The 20,451-nt window shown below is 43.7% G+C and overlaps 2 protein-coding genes and 1 long non-coding RNA gene across 4 annotated transcripts in view; 2 read left to right on the top strand and 1 right to left on the bottom strand.

Annotated features, from left to right (window-relative positions):
* LOC105690781 (dopamine receptor 2) overlaps nt 1-20,451 on the bottom strand; it is a 102,996-nt gene that overhangs the window by 3,557 nt on the left and 78,988 nt on the right. Inside the window, exons 3-4 of one of the 2 annotated variants that reach the window (XM_012408862.3) lie at nt 10,634-10,718; nt 1,862-5,519 (exon numbers count right to left, since the gene is read on the bottom strand). In XM_012408862.3, the coding sequence (XP_012264285.1) occupies nt 5,430-5,519; nt 10,634-10,718 (175 nt within the window). In that variant the 3' untranslated portion in view covers nt 1,862-5,429. Of the gene's footprint in view, nt 1-1,861; nt 5,520-10,633; nt 10,719-20,451 lie in introns of those variants that run through there. The other variant, XM_048648974.1, reaches the window with a different exon arrangement.
* LOC125499734 overlaps nt 1-20,451 on the top strand; it is a 67,223-nt gene that overhangs the window by 1,990 nt on the left and 44,782 nt on the right. The window contains exon 2 of the long non-coding RNA XR_007276717.1: nt 5,381-6,402. This is a non-coding gene — a long non-coding RNA (uncharacterized LOC125499734). The remainder of the gene's footprint in view (nt 1-5,380; nt 6,403-20,451) is intronic.
* On the top strand, nt 10,737-18,407 carry LOC112694956 (glutamate receptor 2.5-like). Its single transcript, XM_048648973.1, has 2 exons — nt 10,737-18,148; nt 18,378-18,407. The coding sequence occupies exon 1, from the start codon at nt 11,431-11,433 to the stop codon at nt 13,282-13,284; it is 1,854 nt and encodes a 617-aa protein (XP_048504930.1). The 5' UTR covers nt 10,737-11,430; the 3' UTR covers nt 13,285-18,148; nt 18,378-18,407.

Here is a 20,451-nt window from a genome sequence, read left to right as displayed (position 1 = left end):
GAGAAAAAAAAAAACTGAGTCGAGTTTGCAGTGCAGTAAAATTGGAAAAAGTGCTTTTCGTTAGCGAAGAAAGTTTCGCTCGGGTGTAGAAAAGGTCAAAGAGTGCGACAGCGAGAGAAACGGGAAGGGCGAGATAGAAAGAGAGAGAGAGAGAGAGACAGAGCACAGAAGCATCCAGTATTTAAACCAATCAGCATACGTCATGAGAGGCTCATAACACTTTCAGTGTTTAATCCGAAACTTTCCATGGAAACTAATTGAACGAGGAACTTGTGTAACTGCGTGTTCTACATACACGTACTGCAGAGATATTCTGGTACCGAATTGGAGTTTGCTTCTCGGTTTTCAAGACCGATTCAACCACTCGAAGGTTTACCCGATCTGCGGCAATGAGAATTTCTCGCCAAAGTTTCAACGGAGATCGAGAAGTACGTACGCTTACACGTACACCCCGTAATATATTCGTATGTATGTACCCCGAAGAGCCTCCTCGACCCGAATATCAAGAGAACCCGGCGGCCCAATCAATCCGCGAGACAACTGGCGGAGGATCCGAAGCAAGGATTTTTCCTTCGAAACTAAAAATCAAACTTTGGGATAGAAAAATTTTTTTACCCTCCCCAAGTTCGGCGAGCTATTATACTTTGCGGATTCCCTTCTTTGGGAAAACTCGGGCGAACTTTGCTCCATTGTAAAAGCTCGTAGCTCTCTCTCTCTCTTGTCGCGGGCTCTTTTCGTATCGCGTGTGGCTTTGAAGCTCGCGGTTTGTAAAGGACCCTCGCTCCACACCCTACCCCCCCAGCCCCTTTTCAACGGGACAAGAAGATACAAATGGTAGCAAAGTGTCTCCCGGCTCTCCGAATCCTGATTCTATCCGAACGGCGAATTTGATACCTCATCCGCACCTGAGTACGTACTCGACCGTGCGCTATTTGTGTGCAAAAAACAATATTTATGTATAATAAAAACGCGTATTACGTACTCGGTAACAAGCCGACTGTGCGCGCACGGATTATTTTTCTTTATACGGATACGTAGGGAGTCTATATTGTCAGTTTTATAGCAGCCCGCTCTGATGCACGGTAATAATTCAGTGTCAACGGCGTAGGGCCGTTGATGCGATTATTTGAATGATAAAATCTGCAACTGCATTATTAACCCAGTTAGATTTATTAGGAGCATAAAGCGTCGCTATGGTTGGTATATAGGGTGGAGGTAGACCGCAGCCGTGTTTGAGGACCGTCACTATTGCAGCGTGTAATGTCCTCATCAATCCAAAAGTTCTGCGGAAGAATCGTCAGGCGTTATAATAATAATCATCGCGGTCAATCCTTCAGAGACGAAACGACATGATTACGATATTTTCACGACGAGTTTCACCCGAATTTTGCGAAAGGTGGATGGAAAAAAAAATGATCCATTCAGTTTTTGGAAAATTTAATTAGTTTCGTTAAAATGGATCGACTCGAGCGAGGTGAAATTAATTTTGGAAATACCGAACGAGATTATTTTACTTTTTAACGGTAACGCGGTCACGATTATCCGTATCGGTTACGAATGAAAATCATTTCCAGGGGTTGTAGCGTTTGCGATATTTGAAACGTAGAGCGTTTTACACCCTCCGATATTACGTAATGTTGTAACTTATAAGCGCGACGCCCGTGACCACGTCCTTCGGGTCCCACTCTGGTGAACACAACTTACAAAAGTTTCCCCGCGAACGCAATAATGCGGATCACATGCGCTATACGTTTGTACGTAAATTATGCCAACTGCTATTATATTGCTTTGTACACCTTCTACCCTTCGCTACTGCGCCCACGTCCGATTCAATCAGTTTCGGAAGATTTTCTCCGATTTGCCGAATTTTATACGGGGCATAGAAGAGAGTCGACGTTAACGAGGACAACTTGAGACGTTTTCTAGCTCCGGAGCTCGAAAATGAGAATTATTATTAATTGAGAGGGGAAAGTTTTAATAACATAAAGTGTGTGTTACGCTTGCACCGCAAAATTACGTGCTATTGTTTTTCGGTTTAATGCTCCTCGACGTGGACCGGCGACTGAAATTGCTCGGTAAAAACTGTCGGTATTATAAGCTATACGGCTCACATGAATTTAATACGTTCTAGGTGAACCGGCGGCGTAGATATACAGCAAACAAATTGCCCAGAAACACCGCGGAGTGAAAATGGCACGAGGTAAAAATAAAAATATTTATACGAATGTAGGTACAGCCAGCAGCGACTCCGCCATATTGCAGGTAATAAATGTTAGGCTTGGGAATAAAGGTGAGTTATAAACAATGATGGATTCGAGTTCTGCGTTTCTCCGCGCAACGCGTTCGTACAGAAACGTTTTCACAATGAAAACCCACTTCGGGGTTTGCACTTGTCGACCATTTATTTGGTTGAAAACGTGAAAATTATCGCTCTAAAAATACGCTCCACCCCCTGCTGCGGATCGCAGCGGATCGAAAACCTAACGTAATTGAATAAATACGCAACCGCGAAACGGAAGGGATATACAGAATAGATGTAGAGTCAACGTCGTTCCAAATTGTCGGCCATCTTGCGCGGCGTCAGGATATCTTATCCTTTATCGTCTCAAACCTGACTTGACGGATGATAACCTAGACAATAAACACCAACCGCATACGTACAACATTTTGTGATTTATCGTTCAGACCGAACGCCACCTGCAACCCTGACAGAAGCAAGGTGATCTCAAAAAACCGTTTAATAAAAAGATCTACGTTCGTCCGCGAACCGTTTAGCGTGGTGTCAACGTTTTCAAAAGATACGGGAAGATTGGTTCTGAACTTCAAGAAAAATACGGCAAGGAGAAATCATGGCAATTAAAAAAAATTTAACGACAAAGATATACCTGGGTCGTTCGGATGATGAAAGTATATATATATATATATATATGCGATATTATTTTCAAGGATTATTTTTCACTCGGTCAAACGGGAAGCGTATAACAGTTGAACGAGACAGTTAAAATCGTTAATATTTTTCCTATTTCATATTACGAGAGGAAAATTTTCACTCCCTTATGACATCGTAACCCCCTGAAATACAGTCTGCACGTACTATACGTATGAGGTGTTAAAATCCGTGTTGGACTAGAGAACCTTAACTTTAACGGACTGGACACGATTTCATTGAGCTTTTGCCGTGCAATTTTCTCGCCGTATTTTACTCCCAGCCAACGGAACGGAGAGTGAAAAATGAGAAAACGACGGGTGAAAACTGATACAGCTAAGAGTTGCTGAAATTTCAAACACGGCTCGAGTTTTTCAGCAGAAAAAATTCCCACCAGCGATGGTAACGCGCGTCTCAAATTCTTCCCGGAACACTTCGCGATAAAAACTCCCCCGCAACCCCCAGGATATTTGCAATTTTTTCAGAAACCTAAAGAATTATCGTTTCCTCAAGGTTAAACAGTGGAGACGAATCGATCTGTGCAGACTATTGTGAAAAAAAAGGAAAAAAATAAAATCCAAAAAAACGTTGGCGGTCGATATCGCGAATCAGATACCGCAGTTACATTTCCAAGGAATAAAAAGAAAAAGCTGCCCAAATAAAAATGCTAAATTTACGAACTTCGAAGATATAAAAATTTTTTTTATCGCATCAATTATTCTTCCAGGTTGGACATTCAACGCAGAAGAAGTGAAAAAAAAAAATAATAATAAGATACTTGAACAGTTTTATCTCAGAAATGAGGAGAAAAAAAATAGAAGAAAAATAATCTACGAGCTTGCAGTCTACTCTATCCTCACATGTGTGGCTTGTAAAATAAGGGGAAGAAAAAAAAACCAGAGAGAAAGATAGAATACAGAGAGATAAGAAGGAACGCTTTTGACGGCGGTCTGCAATGCATGAATCAAAAGCTGAACGGTCGAGTAGTGTATAACACACTCTACGTAAACGTATGTATCGCACACCCATATAGGTATAAATGCACGTGTAAATAATCCAATACGTTCTACGTCGTGATGTGCAAGTGCCATTCAAGGGACGGGGGTGGTGCCGTGGTGTAACTGATCGAGTAAACGGTGCCAACTGTGTAACATACGGGTATAATATTATTAAAATCAAGCGAATCGTAAAACGTTCAACGAGCGTGTAACGTCATAAAATAGCCGGTAACATCAATTAATTTTCTAGCGAGCAAAGTGACACGAAACTGACAATAATTAAAGACTACGGAGCGTGCGTCGGACCCAATTCTACATCGAGTATCGGTTGTGTTTGATCTGTGATCGGGTGAACTTGGGTGGATTGACAGAAGAAATTGGTGTTTTGTCGAGTGTTGAGTAATGTGTCGCAGTGGGAGAAAAATTGAATCGTGAAGATACAGTACGGTGAATTAGGGAAGAAAATGGACGTACCTTACAACTGGTTGTCTCGTTATTTGGGTTTTTAATATCGGCTTCTTTCTTTCTTTTTGATTTTTTGGTTTTTTGGTTTTTCTCTGATCGTATACTTCTGATAAACTAGTCTGCATTTCGTGACAACGTGAACTTTAATTTTAATTTATCGAGACACATTTAACGTATTGTATACCATATCATAGTTGCGTCGGTGACGAACGATGTTACATACGTCGTGATAGAAACGTGGAAAATTTCTCTGTGTAAAAAATGGATTTTCACCAAAAAATTTCTGTCGCTAAAATAATTACAATTTTTATCTATCTTCATATGGAATAGGATCATCAGGTGTATCGTGACTGTCGGGTGAGCTGACAATTAAATCATATACATGAACCGATATATTTCCATTTTCTCTGTCACTTTTGTATTCGAAATTTTCGTTACATCGTCGTCCGTGTCAAGCTCAAGGATTCACATCGAACAGTGGCAGGGCGTGTTATATGCGGGGACAGAATTACGACGACGACGACGACGACGACGACTTTACCAATTATTCATATATATGTACCTTCGGGTAAAGGATACAGCGACACGATACTACGAAGGGATATATTATATCGAATCGAGATATCGATTGCCAGTTTACAATCAATTACTGTGGATGACATTCCTTCTTTCTTTTTTTCTTTCATTCAATTACACGTACATATCTACCTATATTCAAAACTCTACGTATAACAATTAGTCTAATTGTAATGTATAATGCATATGTGTGTACATGGGTATGGTCATTGAGTCATTCGTAAGAATTAGTTGATAGATCGGCCGGACACGAAGTTTGAAATTTTACACCCTGCCACCGAAAATATATCTACCGATGTCCGCCGGCTAAAACGGAGACCGAGGATTTTACAGCGGAGTGTCGATTGGATACACAGATCGTGTTTGGGGGAAATAGTGATTTGTTATTTTTTTATTATTTTTTTTTCTCTTCTAGCCGAATTATACGAGGACGAAGAGGAGCAACTTCCGATGTCGTAGCATCTCTAAATGTAGGTCTGTTCGCAAGAATTCTCTCGGCTGCTTCGGACTTGGTGGAGCGAATACGTAGAGTAGTATTTCCTCGAAGAGAATTTCTGCAAAAGTGAAGACGTGATCACGTCCGTCAAAGACGGGGAACAATGCCACAGCTGTTGGATTATTTATTTATTAAGGTCAGTGGGTGAGGGGATGAACGATATACATTCTCTTCTCGTTCTTTTTTTTTTCTCTTTCTTTCTTTTTCAACTCTATTATTTTTTTTTTGCACGCAACCACAACCGTCGGAAGTTACCACGAGGTCAGCAACAAGGGATCGCGACATCTCATAGTTTTCTTTCTTCTCGTCCTTTTCCGAATTCAAAAAATTACCGAACATTCGACAATCGATACCGGTCTTGCGAATTAATAACGGAACGTGCACTACCTAATGTTATTGGCGAAACAGATGTAAAGGACAGAGACGTAGTTCGTTGCTTCGCATTTCGTCCCTGTATTATCCCGAGTTGAATTACCCCGTGTCTCCCGCGCCCCTGAAATATCTGGACTTTCGTCCGTAACCGTTAAATAACCGTTGAAGCGAAAGAGTGGCAATTTCCGGCCTCCCCGACAACCTCGACAACGTTCAACGCGAACGACCGACCACCGGACTTCGTCCCCGTCCGCTCCTTTTTTCCCTCCTTCGTTCTTCGACCGGGAACAACGCTGCCACTCCCCCGCGAAAAATGTTAATTGAAACCGTCGAGTCCAACAGCTTATTTCTCGAATCTCCTCGCGTCGTTCGCGTTTTCTCCCTTTTTCATTTCATTTCTAAACTCGGGAATGTACGACGTAATTTATTTATACTTTTTCGTTGATTTTTGCTTTCTATTTTCATATCTAATGCTTCGCCGCCCGGATTCTACCCCCTTGGCAAGACGCCGAGTAACGAGATATTGACGAGCGCTGTCTACCTCAGGGCGTCGGAGTCGAGAGCTATAGGTGAGATAACTCGTGCATTTTGCGCTTATCGAATTTCGCGCTCACCGCTCGCCAGCGATCCAAACGGGCTTTATATTTATTTATTTTTCACTTTTTCTTTTTCTTTTCTTTTTTTTTTTTTCTTTTTTGCCTTCCTTCTTCTATCGCTTCATTTTCCTATATTACAGAAACCGAACTGAGTTATCTATCGGTTTACACCGCCGAGCATATAGACGCTAGTAAAAATCGCGTGCCGCCAAGTTGCGGTTCCGGGGCTCGTTTATATCCGTTTTTGATATCCGAGAAAAAATCGCGGAGGAATTCATCGGTCTGTAACAGCCGAAGACCAAAACAAAAAATGGGGATATATTCAAGCGGAGAAAAGAACGAATAACTCGAAGAGAAAAAGAAACAAATCTCTAAAAGAAGGAAAAAAAAAGGCAAAGGAGCTAACGGAAAAGTTAAATTTTGGAAAAAGGTGGCTGCGCGATGTTCGCGTCCTGACGGACCGCAACCGAAGCATTAGTCATCGTAAAGAATCGTTTTCGGTAAAATGGAGGAAAATATATCATCCGTAAAGAAAATAAGCCCTTCGGTCGTTCACCCGTATAACGTACGCGGTACGTTCGATGTAGAATCCCGTATAGCTAGCTAACCGAAAAAAAAAAACAAAAAAATACATAGAAAGCTGGAAAGGTGAAGAGAAAATGAGGGAGCGACGTATGTTTGAGACGTTATATACAGGTATAGAGTACAAGCGTATTTGTTAGGGTACAAATCGCTCGACGCGACATCATTTTTCTGCCCATTACCTTCGCATCCCTCCAACGGAACTTTTGCTCTTGTCACAAACATCGATGCTGCTATTCCTATTTATCTGAGGGGGCACTAGGGTATTCGTGGACGAAAACTTGTTCGAAAATTTATCTATGAATTTCTCTTTTAATCAGCGAACAAAACGCGGTCGTTCGATGATAATTTTTTGTCGAATCGTACTCGGGATTGTTTTGTCTTCATTTTACACTCTTTCGTCAAATAATTCTGAACGTCGTCGCTGCAATTATATTATTATTCCTGTAGCTACCAACAGCTAAGGTATAATATATAAGGTTGGAATTTCATCGTATCACGTGGTAGCGATCCTCTTGATGATCTCTCGTACGAAATATAACGAGATAGCTGTATAAAACCGTCATAAGTTTTAACAACGGTAATTAAATTGTGCATTAGGCAAAGAGATGCTAGACACCCCCTCCCCCCATGATTCTGGTAGCTCGGAACAGCGGCGAAACTACCGGCTCGTACATCTCGCGTTGTAACTTCAAGTTGCGGTGGAAACCGTTTTTAGTTTTTCAGCTCACCGAGGAGTAAGAAACGAAAAACAAATCATCGAAATTCTCCCCGATAAAATTTCCTACCTCGGCAAAATCATTTCGCCGCAAGATCTTCCCCCTCCGGCTATTCGTTTACTTTCTTTTTTTTTTCTCTGAAAACTAAAAAATTTTCAGCGTCGGATGTCGGGGCAGGCAAATATTTCCGTCGGAATTAAGAGGCGGTGCGCGTGTTTGAAATTTGATTCCCTCTTTAATACGCGATCCCCGAAACATGTCTCTCGGGAAGAGTTACCCTGACCGTCAAGATGACCCTTTTCCTGGTAGCCGGGCCGCGCGGGATTATGTGATCTCCATCCCTCAGCTAGGCCCCACGCGTCACCCCCGCCCTCGGGCTTTCCACCATCAGCCCCTTTTATATATTTTTTTTCAAATCCCGAGAGAAGAGGAAAAGCCGCCACGCGTACGACCAATCGATGATTCTCGACTCTGAATATTTTCATGCTTTTGCGATTCCCCCCTTCCTCCCCCTCCACGTGGGGTGGTTCCATACATCCTCGAGACCAACGTAGCGTTTGTACGGCAAAAGGGGGCAGCCATTCGTAGTAATTACGTCGCGAACCCCGAAAAGAGCTAGAAATAAGAGTGTCGGGTGAAGCCACCGTGGCGGCTGAGGGCGAGGGGCGAATTTTCAGGACACCTTGGCTAGGCCTTGCGAGGGGACCCTATAAATCCTTAGTTAGCTTTATACTCGTGTTATATGGGCCCTCTTGAAAACGACTGGTCAGCCTCCCCCGCGCCATAAGGCGTAATATATCACCCTCCGTATAATGACGATTTGTTGGTTTGGTGTGTATCTGCCCTACTTTCTTTCCCCTCCTTTATTTCTATCCGTTTTATTCTGATTACGTGCCTAGTTTACCCCACGAGAATCTGCCGCCGGACTATCACAGGCTACGAACCACTCGAGCATCGAATCGCTAATTTTTCGAACTACGTTAGGGGAGGGAAGAAAAATAAAAAAGTTTCTGGTGGGGAAAAAAAAAGGAACAGCATGTGCAGAGTTGCACTGCGGATGGAGCGACCTTGACGGTAGAGCGGAAGGTCACCGTTTGGACGATCGTTTTTTTTTAGGGAAAAAATCTTAGCTAAAATATTTGACTAGTTTCCGTTGGAACGGTGGGCGGTACGGTGTTATTATACACGTGTAGGTGGAAGGATGCGGCGGCAGAGAATGCAGGTTATAATAATTATGAGCAGAGTTTCCTTTTGTTTGCACGGAGTCGTACGAAATCTCGTGGGTGGTTGTAACCAGACTCGTTAATTTCTTGCAATTAGCTTTTTTTTCGCTCGAATTCCGTACGCGTTGTTATATATATATATATATATGTATATATATATTGTGCGAGTGAAATATTACCGCTGATATTAAAAAAATCTACCGAAATACCTTTGGAAAAATTTCTGTGTAGGTATAATTTTATCTGCGCTGCCGTAACGGTGGGCATCTGCTAGACGTGTATAACGTACGGTGCGCCCGCGAGAATCGCGAATTTCAAAGAAGGAGGGAATTTGAAATTTTATCTCTCTAATTGGCTCCGCAAAAATTTATCATCTGATCTCGTCGTCGTTGCTTTTCAGGTATCGGATAAAGTTTCAAAAAAGCGAAAAGAATTCTCGACTTCTGATAAATAACTTATTCATTTTGCGAGTATTTTCACATACAGGGGGGGGGGGGAGGGGAGGGAAGTTTATCGCGAAGGTTATACGTGAGAAACGTTCGTTGAGTCGTGAGTAAGATCGTCTCGTATTTCGACGAACGTTTCATGTCGTTACATTTTCCATCAGGTGCCTCGTATTCCTTTGATCTTGCCGCGAAATTGAGTAAAAAGAGAAGGAAATCTTCGTTCGAGGTATAAAAGTTGGCCGTAAGGAATTCATTTTGAAACAGTCAGTTTTCCTCTCATTTCGACATTTGTCCCTCTGAATATACAAATATTTGTTTTGTCCACGACCTTTTCCTAGTTGAATTCTTTTGTTTTTAATTACCGATTCCATTTTGATTCATCCTTCTCCCCTTCTCCCGTACACACCTTCGCACACCTCAGCGAGTCATTATTAATTTCTTTTATCTCAATTATTTTTTTGAAAGCACACTTTAATTACTTTCGTTTTCTTTTCTCTGCAATTTTCTTTGTTTTGTTTTATTTTTTCATTCGCGGAGCGTCGAACCGCGAACACGGTGATCCTAGCCGATGTATTTTATTTTATCGTTTTCAAACATTAAACCAGCGTTGTTTAATCGAACAAAGCTGAGCGGAGGTTCATTCGTTCGTAGTTTAATTAAGCGACTCCGAACTTGGAAAACAAGTTTAACGACGACCTACTCGGTGAACAAAGCATCGAATAATTTTTGCGTACCGTGAAAATAACATTAAAAAGCTACGGCGGCTTTCACCTTCTACCCGGAAATATAAAATAACCGGGCCCAAGAGCCGGTCGGATGAAATTTGAATATTTTTCATCGAAAAATGCTCTATCAATATCGAGCGACGAACGACGAGAATTGAACGAAATAAAATAAATCGGAATCGAATGAACACACGGCGGGCGTTAGAACAAGTGAAAATCCAAAGGGATTTCAACAAACATTTTGTCAGACGTGTTTTCCCCTGTTGCCAACGTACGCGCGACTTCCGTTTCTGGAATCTATGAAAAAATTAGGACGACATTGTCGGTACACCGATGCGGAGGTATTCGTGCGTCCGTGTCGGCTGTCTGTATGCGGAGCGAATATATATTTGGTACAACGATCACACAATGCGGCAATGAAATGAAACAAGCTAATAAACTATCGACAGCAGCTCTTGATTGCAACATTGATTTTCCGGGTGCTAAATAAATGAAGTACGATAACTCACCTGACTAGGTTTGCACCTGAACGCTGGCTGGTAACGACGCCTCATTCTTCGCGGGCAGCAAACGCACAGGATCCGGACGAAAGCTCTGCAACACAAATGTAACCAGATGTTCAAAAATTCGCCGACGATTTCGATCGAAAATTTCAGAATTTCCCACCCTCCGCGCTCGCTAAAAGGCGACGGATAAAGAGACCCGATAAACACGCGGATAATTCCATCTATAAAACCGTGTTTAAAAGCTACGTCCACCGAGTCCAAAAATGATTACCCAAAGCACGGTCGCACAAAAAGCTTTTCAGAGCTCCTCGTCGCTCCTTCTCCCTGGCCATCAATTTCCACGCGTTATTCACAAAACGAAGAGTCACGAAAAATGAAGGAAAAAAACGAAAAAAACAAAAAAAAACGAAAGAAAGAAATTTAAATAAAGTACGACCGTTATCTGACTGTTGGGATACGTATAATATTTACATGGAAATGAAAACGATCTGATCGTTCTGTGACCGATTCAAGGTTACCATAACAAAATGACCGTAAATGTAGCCATAAATTTCATCTCCACGGGGTGTAATAGCTGCACGTGAATGTATCTGCACGCTTTATTGCGTGCATAACTCCCCCGTCTATATACGTATATAGATAAGAATGACAATCATTTTTTAACATCGGTTACGAGAGTATTAACTGTACACGTTACACGGGGTAGCGATCAACGTTCGTATTTCATCGACATTCGAACATTCGGGTTTCGCCCGACGAAAACGGTAGCAGGTTCACCGGAATATTTCTCCACGCTCGTCATGAACAACTTCTCGTGGATTTATTGTTCGTTGTGGATATACGGTGAGATCATTACCAGCGAGAGCATCGTCTCGTCGCCGATGACCCTTGAACGGAATTACGCGGACGCGACGGAGAGGGCTCGCGAGCTCGCTAAACTACATCCGATGGTGACGTGCGTGCGGAGCATAGCCAAAGGCTGGTTCGTCAACGAGGAAAGAGTTCCGGTTCTGCTGCCGAGTTTTCTGGACATCCACGGATTGTCGGAAACATTATTCTCCGGACTCCAGGAGGAAGTGGTCACTTATTCGGTAGCGGAGAATTTCGCCAACGAGTCGATTTACCAGACGGCTCACAGCGCCGTCGTATTGATTCGCAACTCCACGGACTTCGCTTCCATAAACGATCTGAACAATCTGTGCGCCCCGAGATGCAGATTCGTCGTGTGTCTGGTGACTTCCTACGAGAACGAGACTGGCTTTCTGACGGAAGCGAACCAAGTGGTGGAAGCCCTATGGGCGATGTGGATTGCCACCGCAGTGATAGTGGCACCGGTCGCCGAAAAACACCTCGTCGCCGGAAGCTACGCTTTCAAAGCTGAGGCGTGGAGGGTACCGGCGCTACCGGAAATACTGGGAGATTGCAGCCGCTTGGACAGGGAGAGCAACGAGCTGATATTTCACGAGGTGATGTTGAATCACTGCAGAATAAACATCACCGTATTCGATTGTCCCCCCTACGCCGACGTTGCGGAAGAAGAGGGTCGCGAAGTGGTCGTCGGTATGGAAGGTGATCTCTTCGAAACCGTGGCCTTCGACTTGGGACTGAACTTGAACAGGATGAACATCAACGACGACAACAACGACAGCGTGTACGACGACCTGGTGGCTATTCTGGACGATCCCGACGGCAGCGACGTGGTATTTTGCGGAATGTACTGGGGTGATTCGGACACGGTGGAGTACAGCATCCCCTACGAACAGGAGCAGATAGTGTGGCTGGTGCCTTCCAGACCAGGTTTCAGTCTTTTGGGATTGGTGACGCCGTTGAGACCGAGAGTGTGGTACGCTGTGATCGGATTGTTGATTTTAGCCGGTCTTCTGAGGATCCTGTTGTTCAAAAACTTATCGATTTTGGACGTCTTCGGTCTTGTATTGGGCATAGCGTTGCCCCGGCAACCGACGAGTTTGTCGAATAGGATCCAATTTGCCTCATGGGTGTTATTCGGCTATGTGATAACCCAAAGTTATTTGGCTTCTCTGGCCGGGCAACTCATGAATACAAATTATCAAACGATCGAGACGATGGAAGAACTCGCTAGCTCCGGGATTACTTTCGGCGGTACCGCTCGCCACCGGGATCTCTTCAAGAACGACGACACCGAGATAAGCCAAAAAATTTACGACAAATATCAAGTTCTCAGTCAGATGGAGTACGAACAGGTGGCGGAGGACATGAAGATCGGTAAAAACACCAGTATGGCTCTGGTGGTGGAAATGAAAATTTCACACGTTCAGTATCACCCCGGTCCCTACGACCCCCACAAACTCAACGAGATCATAGCAGCCTATCCTATATCCCTGGTGGTTTGGAAGGGCTTGCCTTACCTGGACCAAATCAACGCCAAGGTCTCCCGTCTCACGGAAGGCGGTCTGGTCAATCACTGGGCGGGCAAAAACGTCAACGGTTCCTATCCTATGGTCGACATCAGCAGGTCAAACGAACTGGACATTCTACACCTCAGTCCAAGTTTCTTCCTACTGTTGCTCGGTCACGCTTTGAGCATAACGATATTTCTCATCGAGATCGCGGTTTATGCTAAAAAGAGTAATCGGTTCACGTCACACGGTAAACGTGGGAAAAAGTCGAGATAATTTTTCTGGTTTTCTCGTTGAAAGAAAAAAAAAAAAAAAAAAAAAGAAAGAAAGAGAAGGCGATAAAAATGCTCCGTGTATAAGGAAAAAATATATTTCTCCCCAGCTTTTTTTTTTTTTAGAGCATATTGAGATGTCGTAACGGCGACGATGATCGTTACATAAAAATAGAAAGGGGATTCGTCGAGCACGCGATAACGATGAAGCGGCGTCGAATTCGCGGTCGATGTGCGAGGGGTGAGTCGGGGGATGACGGGGATGACACACGTAACTACACGGATGTCGCGAGGGGGTATCGGGGTGATCAAAAAGAAGCCTTTTTTTCACGATTGTTATCGTGGTTTTATTTTTTATTACTTTAGGCAGGGTTCGCGGGGGGTGACGTACAAGTTTGTTTCAGGGGTGGCGCGTAACGCGGAGCGTGTAGTTGTCGCGGGGCGGTCCACACGCGAATAGTTATTATTCGGTGTCCCGTTACCCGACCGATTCCCGAACACCTAAACACGCCAGTTTCACACATACAATTCGCGCAATTTATGATCCTATCAAAACGAGGCAACAACAATTACTACCGAGGGTAGTAAAATATATAACAAACCAACCGACAAACCATCCGAACCGACCGACCGACCGACCACTGTTTTCGGTTCCCGGCTCAGTTGTGAATCACCGAGGGCAACAGGAACTCCATCTCTGTATTGACCGTTCTATGCGCACCGCCTATTGTGTATATATACGTATATACATTCATCCCACATAAACAACTGCACGCGAACCCCGGTGAGTTTAACTAGTCTAGCGAAAGGGCGTGGGCCGCAGGTGGAACTAGGTAATTTGAATTTTTATTTCCACTCTAAATTGGAAGAGAGTTGTCGTTTTTTTTTTTTTTTTTTTTTTTTTTTTTTTCTATTTATTTTTATCGCATATTTGTTTTACCGTATCGCGGAAAACATTTCATTTATCGTTACACGGCGATCTAATTTTCGCCCTCCATTTTATTACACTGCAATTGAAATTCCCCATCGATCAAAATTCGCGGGTAATAATATATCGCGATCGATCTTTCGGGCGTCGAAGGACTCGACAAATAAATATATACCATTCGGAATTCTATGTTCTGTATAATTTCTGCGCGAGGGTATAAAACGTGCAGAACTGCAATAGGTAGACACCGTATCGGGATGATCCTCTTCTTGGATTAAGCAACAGCACAACGCTCGTAAAACCGAATGACTCCTGAGACGCTCGAAATACCCAGTCAAGGATTAGCGGAGCCGGTTTCACGGCATATTGGATCCTATTGCGGGTCCGTCGAGTCCCCCGGTATTTCTGACCAATCGGTACCGACCCCCTACCGAACGGAGAGATAAAAAATATTAAACTTCCTTTACCGCTCAGAGGTGAACCGCCGATTGCTTATTACGTAACTGCGTCAGGTTCACCGAAGGACAGAAACAAAAATATCCCTATCGAAAATCTATAATCTTTCAGATTTTTCATCCCCGTTCTGAGATCACGTGCGCGCGTCACGAAACGGAATTCAATGCAGGCGTGTAGCGGGAGCCATCCAATTTTCTGGCCGGTAACGATTAGAGATAATTTTTCCCGTGAGAATTTGGAAAAAGGAAAAAGTAAAAAAAAAAAAAAACAGAGAGAGAAGGGTGTTCGAAAAGAGGGAGGGAGGGGTGGCCGTAGGTAGAAATTGACTGTTTTCGCGTATCGAGGTCCTCTGGGATCGGGAAGAAAGTGACGAGGAAGGTGAAAATTTCTTTGTTCCCTTTTTTCTCCCCCTCCCCCACCATCTCCAGTACCTATATATATACCTCTGAAAAAGAAGGGTTCCGTCGAAAAAGATAAAATGGAAGTAAAAAAAAAAAAAAAAATCAGCGGATAGATGAAAACTTTTTTTCACGAGACATTTCCCCGCGTCGACGACCGATCTTAAAATCCATAGGGATAACCCATCGCTTTTGGCCGATCGGCGATTTTCGTGGTTAATATTTCGTTGACATTTTATATGGCAACGTGTACACGTCCGTCGATGTATTATACCTATATGTAATATTCCATATCCTGCATGATTCGCTATACGATTCTGTGAATATACATCATCAATGATCGGGGTGGAAAAGGGAGGATAAAGTAATATCTGCATTATCATTATAGTATTACCGATAATCGATGGAAACGGATGGCTTTGGCAATCGTTTCATCAATCTTGTGTAGCGATATTGAATAATTGATTCTCTCAATTCTCTGTAAAACTATATTAAAATGGAGATTCGATAGAAAATTTTTTCGACCGGCTAATTTAATTACCTTCAGAGCTTTTAGAGCGGTATACTAAAAATTCCTTCATCTCGCGAGCTTTTTAGCAATATTTCGAATGCGTCGTAACCCAAAAGTCGGACGGACTACTAACATGCTAAGTATAGGCATGTACGCCGTATAGGTTGACGTAGTCGTTCTCGTAAAAAACAACGACGGTTGTACGTCCTCGTGAAAGTCTATTAGGTGGAAACAGGGCGCGCGATTCAAAAGCAAAAAATAAAGGGTACGAAAAACAAAAATGAAAAAACAAAAAAATAAAAAAAACCAGGCGAAGAAAGAAGTGAGAAAAAATTACCACCTCCTCGCAAAGCTTTTCGAATTTGTCAGAGGTTGTTTTTCTTTTTTTTTTTCTTTTTTTCTTCTATACGCCTTCCAAAATGCGGTGATGTAACGTTGGCCATTTTCACTGCTCGAGTTCGAGAAAAATTCCCTCGTGAGAAAGTTTGAATTGCTGGACGGTAACGAAACGGCCGTCGATGGGTATGGGGTGTTAGGATCGCCGTTGATGGCTTTCAACCGAATTTCGTGCGTGAATATAAGAAATACTTTCGGCACGTGAGGCCATTGTTGAAATTATCATGCACTGTGCGGTTACGCGGTGGTGGGTCCTAAACGCCCGAAACGACGACATTTGACTAATTTACTCAACGCGTAATTTATACATACGATCGTTTCTGGAGCGATCGCCGTATAAAAGGTGGCGTGGTAATAGCGCGGCTTAAGTCGCTGAACGTCAAAGTCACGTGCAAGACCTGCACCCGAATGGCGTGAGTCGTGAATCTTCAGCTTTTATATTCAGCTCGAGTCTCGTGCGTTCGTAAAGATTCGAATAAGAAATGTCAATCGTTTTACTTTTCACGCTAGACGGGATGTCCCTTTTCTTCTTCAAAGCGTAAAATGGAAATACTTGACTCTGGACGGAGGTGGGGAGGGGGGGTGCGGTGCGGTGGATATGAAACGACGCGATTTATTGGTAAACGATAAACGATAACGGAATAACTATTAGTCGTAAAAATTGTACGCTCCGCTGGTCAAAAATCGATGCGGAATTTTAGCCGTGAAATTTGATTCGGGTGCACGGGATCAGTGCGTAATCTGGCTATCGCAGTCGGGCGAAATTCGAATTTATAATATTTATCGGAAAATAATTATTTGTGTTTTTTTTTAATTTTTTTCATCTGACTTTTCACTGCACGCGCGTATCGCCGCGCAATATGTATAATGCGGAGCGGTTAAAAACGGTCTGCTGAAATAGAAAATACGAATCTCTTTTTTTTTTCTATCCCGTTTTGCTTTCACATGTTATTTATATCCTCGTGTTCGACCAGCGCGCACGTTGCAGTTATAGTTGTAATGATAAATTTGAATGTATTATTTCATACTTTCAACCCTCTCAACATGGCAGTCGTCATTTTCATCGATATAGAATTTATGTGGAGGAGAAAAGTCGATCGGTTAATTTCCTCTCGCTGGTTCTACGCGTCCTCCGAAAAGGAGCGACGGCATTCTCCGAATCCGGGAAATCAGCGAACCAAAATTCAACCCTTATACGTACGGTGTACGTACGTAACACGGGAATTTTGTATATGTATGTATGACGCGTAGAAAATCGAGAGATATATCGCAGATGGAGAGGGTCAAAGTCAGTGCGTCCTTGAGAGAGAACTCCGAGAGCCGATATACGGGCGACAAAGGGAAATATACAAGTAGAAGGAACTCGAACTCTGACCAAAGAGTAACATTTTCTTTACGATTTTTCGCCTCCCACCCGACGACACCGCGTCGTCACCGAGGAGGGCCCGCAGCACGCCGGCTCGCGCTCCTTTATTATCTTTCATTTTCCCTTTTTCACTTTCTTTCCATTTTGTTTGTTTGTTTGTTTGTTTTTTTTTGTTTTCTTTCTATTTGTTCGGTTCTTTCTTTTCTCTTCTCTCGCGCTCTGTTAAACGTCTTTGTGAACGAAAAAGCGGAGAAACAAACTCACGGCTCTGCACGAATGCCCGAAAACGAGCTAGCTCTCCTCTTTCTTTCTTCCCCCTCCCCCCCCCCCCTCCCCCCCACCCGAAATAGAAAGAGGTTGCAGGGACAAACGAACGAGGAAAGAATAAAGTGGAGAGAATTTCAGCGTTGGTCAGACGACGATCTCCTTAGCATGATTGTTATCAGTGATGTATTGTTAGCTTGCGAGGCATGCCAACGAACCAAAGATTAAAGAGGGTTCCGGCGCAGAAGAGAGAATTCCGCCATACGGAGGAGGGAGAAACTGGTTTATCAACTATCCAGCTGCTCAATGGAATCGGTTTTCTGGCCAGAGGTTGCGGAGGATGCTGCAGAGGGTCGTTTCTGTCGACCTTCGGACTGCGGGGAGGAGGCGAGCTGTGTCAGCTTGTCGTCCTTTATCCGACTCTCCCGACCCAGCCTGCAGTTTCTCTCGGTGTTCGGAGAAAGAAAAAAAAACGAAAAAAAAAAAGAAAAAAAGGAAGAAGAAGAAAAAGAAAAATGCGGAGCGGGAGAAGCGAACGCTGAAAACGGGGTAATTCCATTTTTCCCCTAGTCTTTGACGTTATTTTCTATTTATTGCATATTTTCGCACATCGATTCGGAGTTTTATCGTCGCACGATGAGAATCCACGAATTTCAATCGTGGAATTTATTTATCAGCCGAAGAGATTTTAGTACAATGCGCGACTGCCGCGAGGAAATCCGACTACACGGAGAGGTTGAATTAACGGTGTTATTCTTTTCCCTTTTCATCATTGCAGAGGAAAAGCGGTTTTTCGGGAGAAATTATGAAAACACTCACGCCACAAAGACTCCCCACGGAGGGCCATTCTTCGTCGACACCTCGGGACTGTATATTCTTCGCTTTCGGAACTCGATACGCCTTTTTCTATTCACCGCCTGTTCCACCTCGTTTTCATCCATTTGTTACACGGAGAATGCCGAGGCAACTTCCACTGTACCGAATAGCGAATAGTCGATATTGAAAGCTATATCTAGATATAGGCTCAGGGCTTCTTATTTTTCTGGTAATACCGCCGCTGGATTTTCCCCTCACCGAAATAAGGGAGACAATCGTAGTTCCGCAAATACCGAGCTTTCGATACCAAGATCTCAAGAATTCAAACAGATCGAACACCCGTCATATTGTTGCAGAAATATTTTGTACCAGAGCCAAAATTGTCATCAGCTGGTTTCTCCGTATAGGTAAGAAAAATATATACGCTGCAGGGGGTTTTCCTTTTCGCTAGTTATAATGAAATTTATTCGAATGTGGAAGGATTATTATTCGGCGTTACACGGGGATACCGAGGTTGGAAATTTTCGCGAGAGTCGGACGGAGATAAACGTGGCAGACGTTGAACGTCGGGCGTCGCGACGCTTTCGATCTACCACCGATTCTCCCCTTGTGCAACAGCGCTCCATGTATATGTATACCACCGCCGACAGTACCAGCAGCGGTAACAGCCTCTCAGGTCTTGAATAAAGATTAAATACCGAACGAAGTGGAAAGGGAGAATGATAAACCGAGTGGAGTGCCCGCGTATGCGTATATAGCGTGCCCGCTGGGTAGAGATTCCTCGTTCGAATACACGTATACACCGTAAGGATTTATTTCAACGTCGGGAATAATTGATTCCTTAATATTAACAAATTTCCCTACGTTTTTACCGCCCTCTTCCGATCCTCGCGTAATTCAACCTCTCCTTCCACGCTTCATCCGGGGTAAAAAAAGCGAAGGAAAAAATTCGCCCAAACGAAACGAATAACGATTCGGCGAGGAGACGTATTACGTACACGTTATACGTATAGGATAGGTACCCAGTTTGTGTCCGTTGTTATCCATACGTCTTCGCTGGGAGGACGTCTTCCGCAGCAGGTCCTTGCGGTCGGCTGATCGACTGCGGGTGTATCGAGGAAACTCAACCGGGTGGTTAACGGATTAATCAGTCACCGGTGAGAGCCAGACGAAACGCCGCCCAATATTCACCGGTCACCTCAAAAACCGGCGGATAGGTGTGGGTGGAAAAATCGTTCAAGGTCGCCGTCCTCCTTCGTAGGACGAAGGGCGAAAGGAATCCCGAGCAATCGTTGAAGAGGCTCGAACACCGGGTGAGTGAACGAGGAACCGGAAAAAGAGCGGAGAAAAAAAATCAAACGAAATTTCGGAAATCGTTTTCGTTGCCATGCGGATAAGTGGTTTGAGGATGAAAGGAAAACGTGCTCGTAAATTTTTTCCTCCCGAACCAGCGATGAGAGCATCTCAGATGGAGGGGCCGGGGCTTGTAAAACTATTAACTTAAGAATTCTCGGAGGATCCGGTTCTGCAAGGGGGGGGGGGGGGGGGGAGGGGTGAGCGCAACGGGGAGAATTCGGGCTTCGAAAATTTTCAAGTAAACAAGACAACCTCGCGTTACTCGGTACGGAACACGCTCGGAGCAAGTGCCATGACGTAATTTGAATAAAGTCAACACCACGCAGCCACCTCCGACGTTGCTGTATGTGTTTTCTATCGAAGAGGTTGTATCACGCGTCACCCTTTAACGTCGCGCTTAATATATACAGAGCAAATATTTAATCAAACGATTTGGAAATTCGTTCAATTATCATTCGGCGATTTATTCATTTATTCATTAATTTATTTATTTTCGCTCACACCGCGCCGGCGAAAATGGTCTCGCGGTCGTCCGGGGTTCTACCGAGAAATAAAATGTTCATCGGTAGAGCTCGGCCGCGCCGGAATATAATCACATAATTTTTTTTAATAACCGGCTATTCGGAACGAAACCACCTGACGACTTGACGGATCGTCGGATCTCGTGACTCGTTACTATT

Source organism: Athalia rosae, chromosome 1 (assembly GCF_917208135.1).
Source record: "Athalia rosae chromosome 1, iyAthRosa1.1, whole genome shotgun sequence".
NCBI classification, from domain to species: domain Eukaryota; kingdom Metazoa; phylum Arthropoda; class Insecta; order Hymenoptera; family Athaliidae; genus Athalia; species Athalia rosae.
Note: the sequence above shows the minus strand (reverse complement) of the source record. Positions and strands in the feature narration are given on the sequence as shown.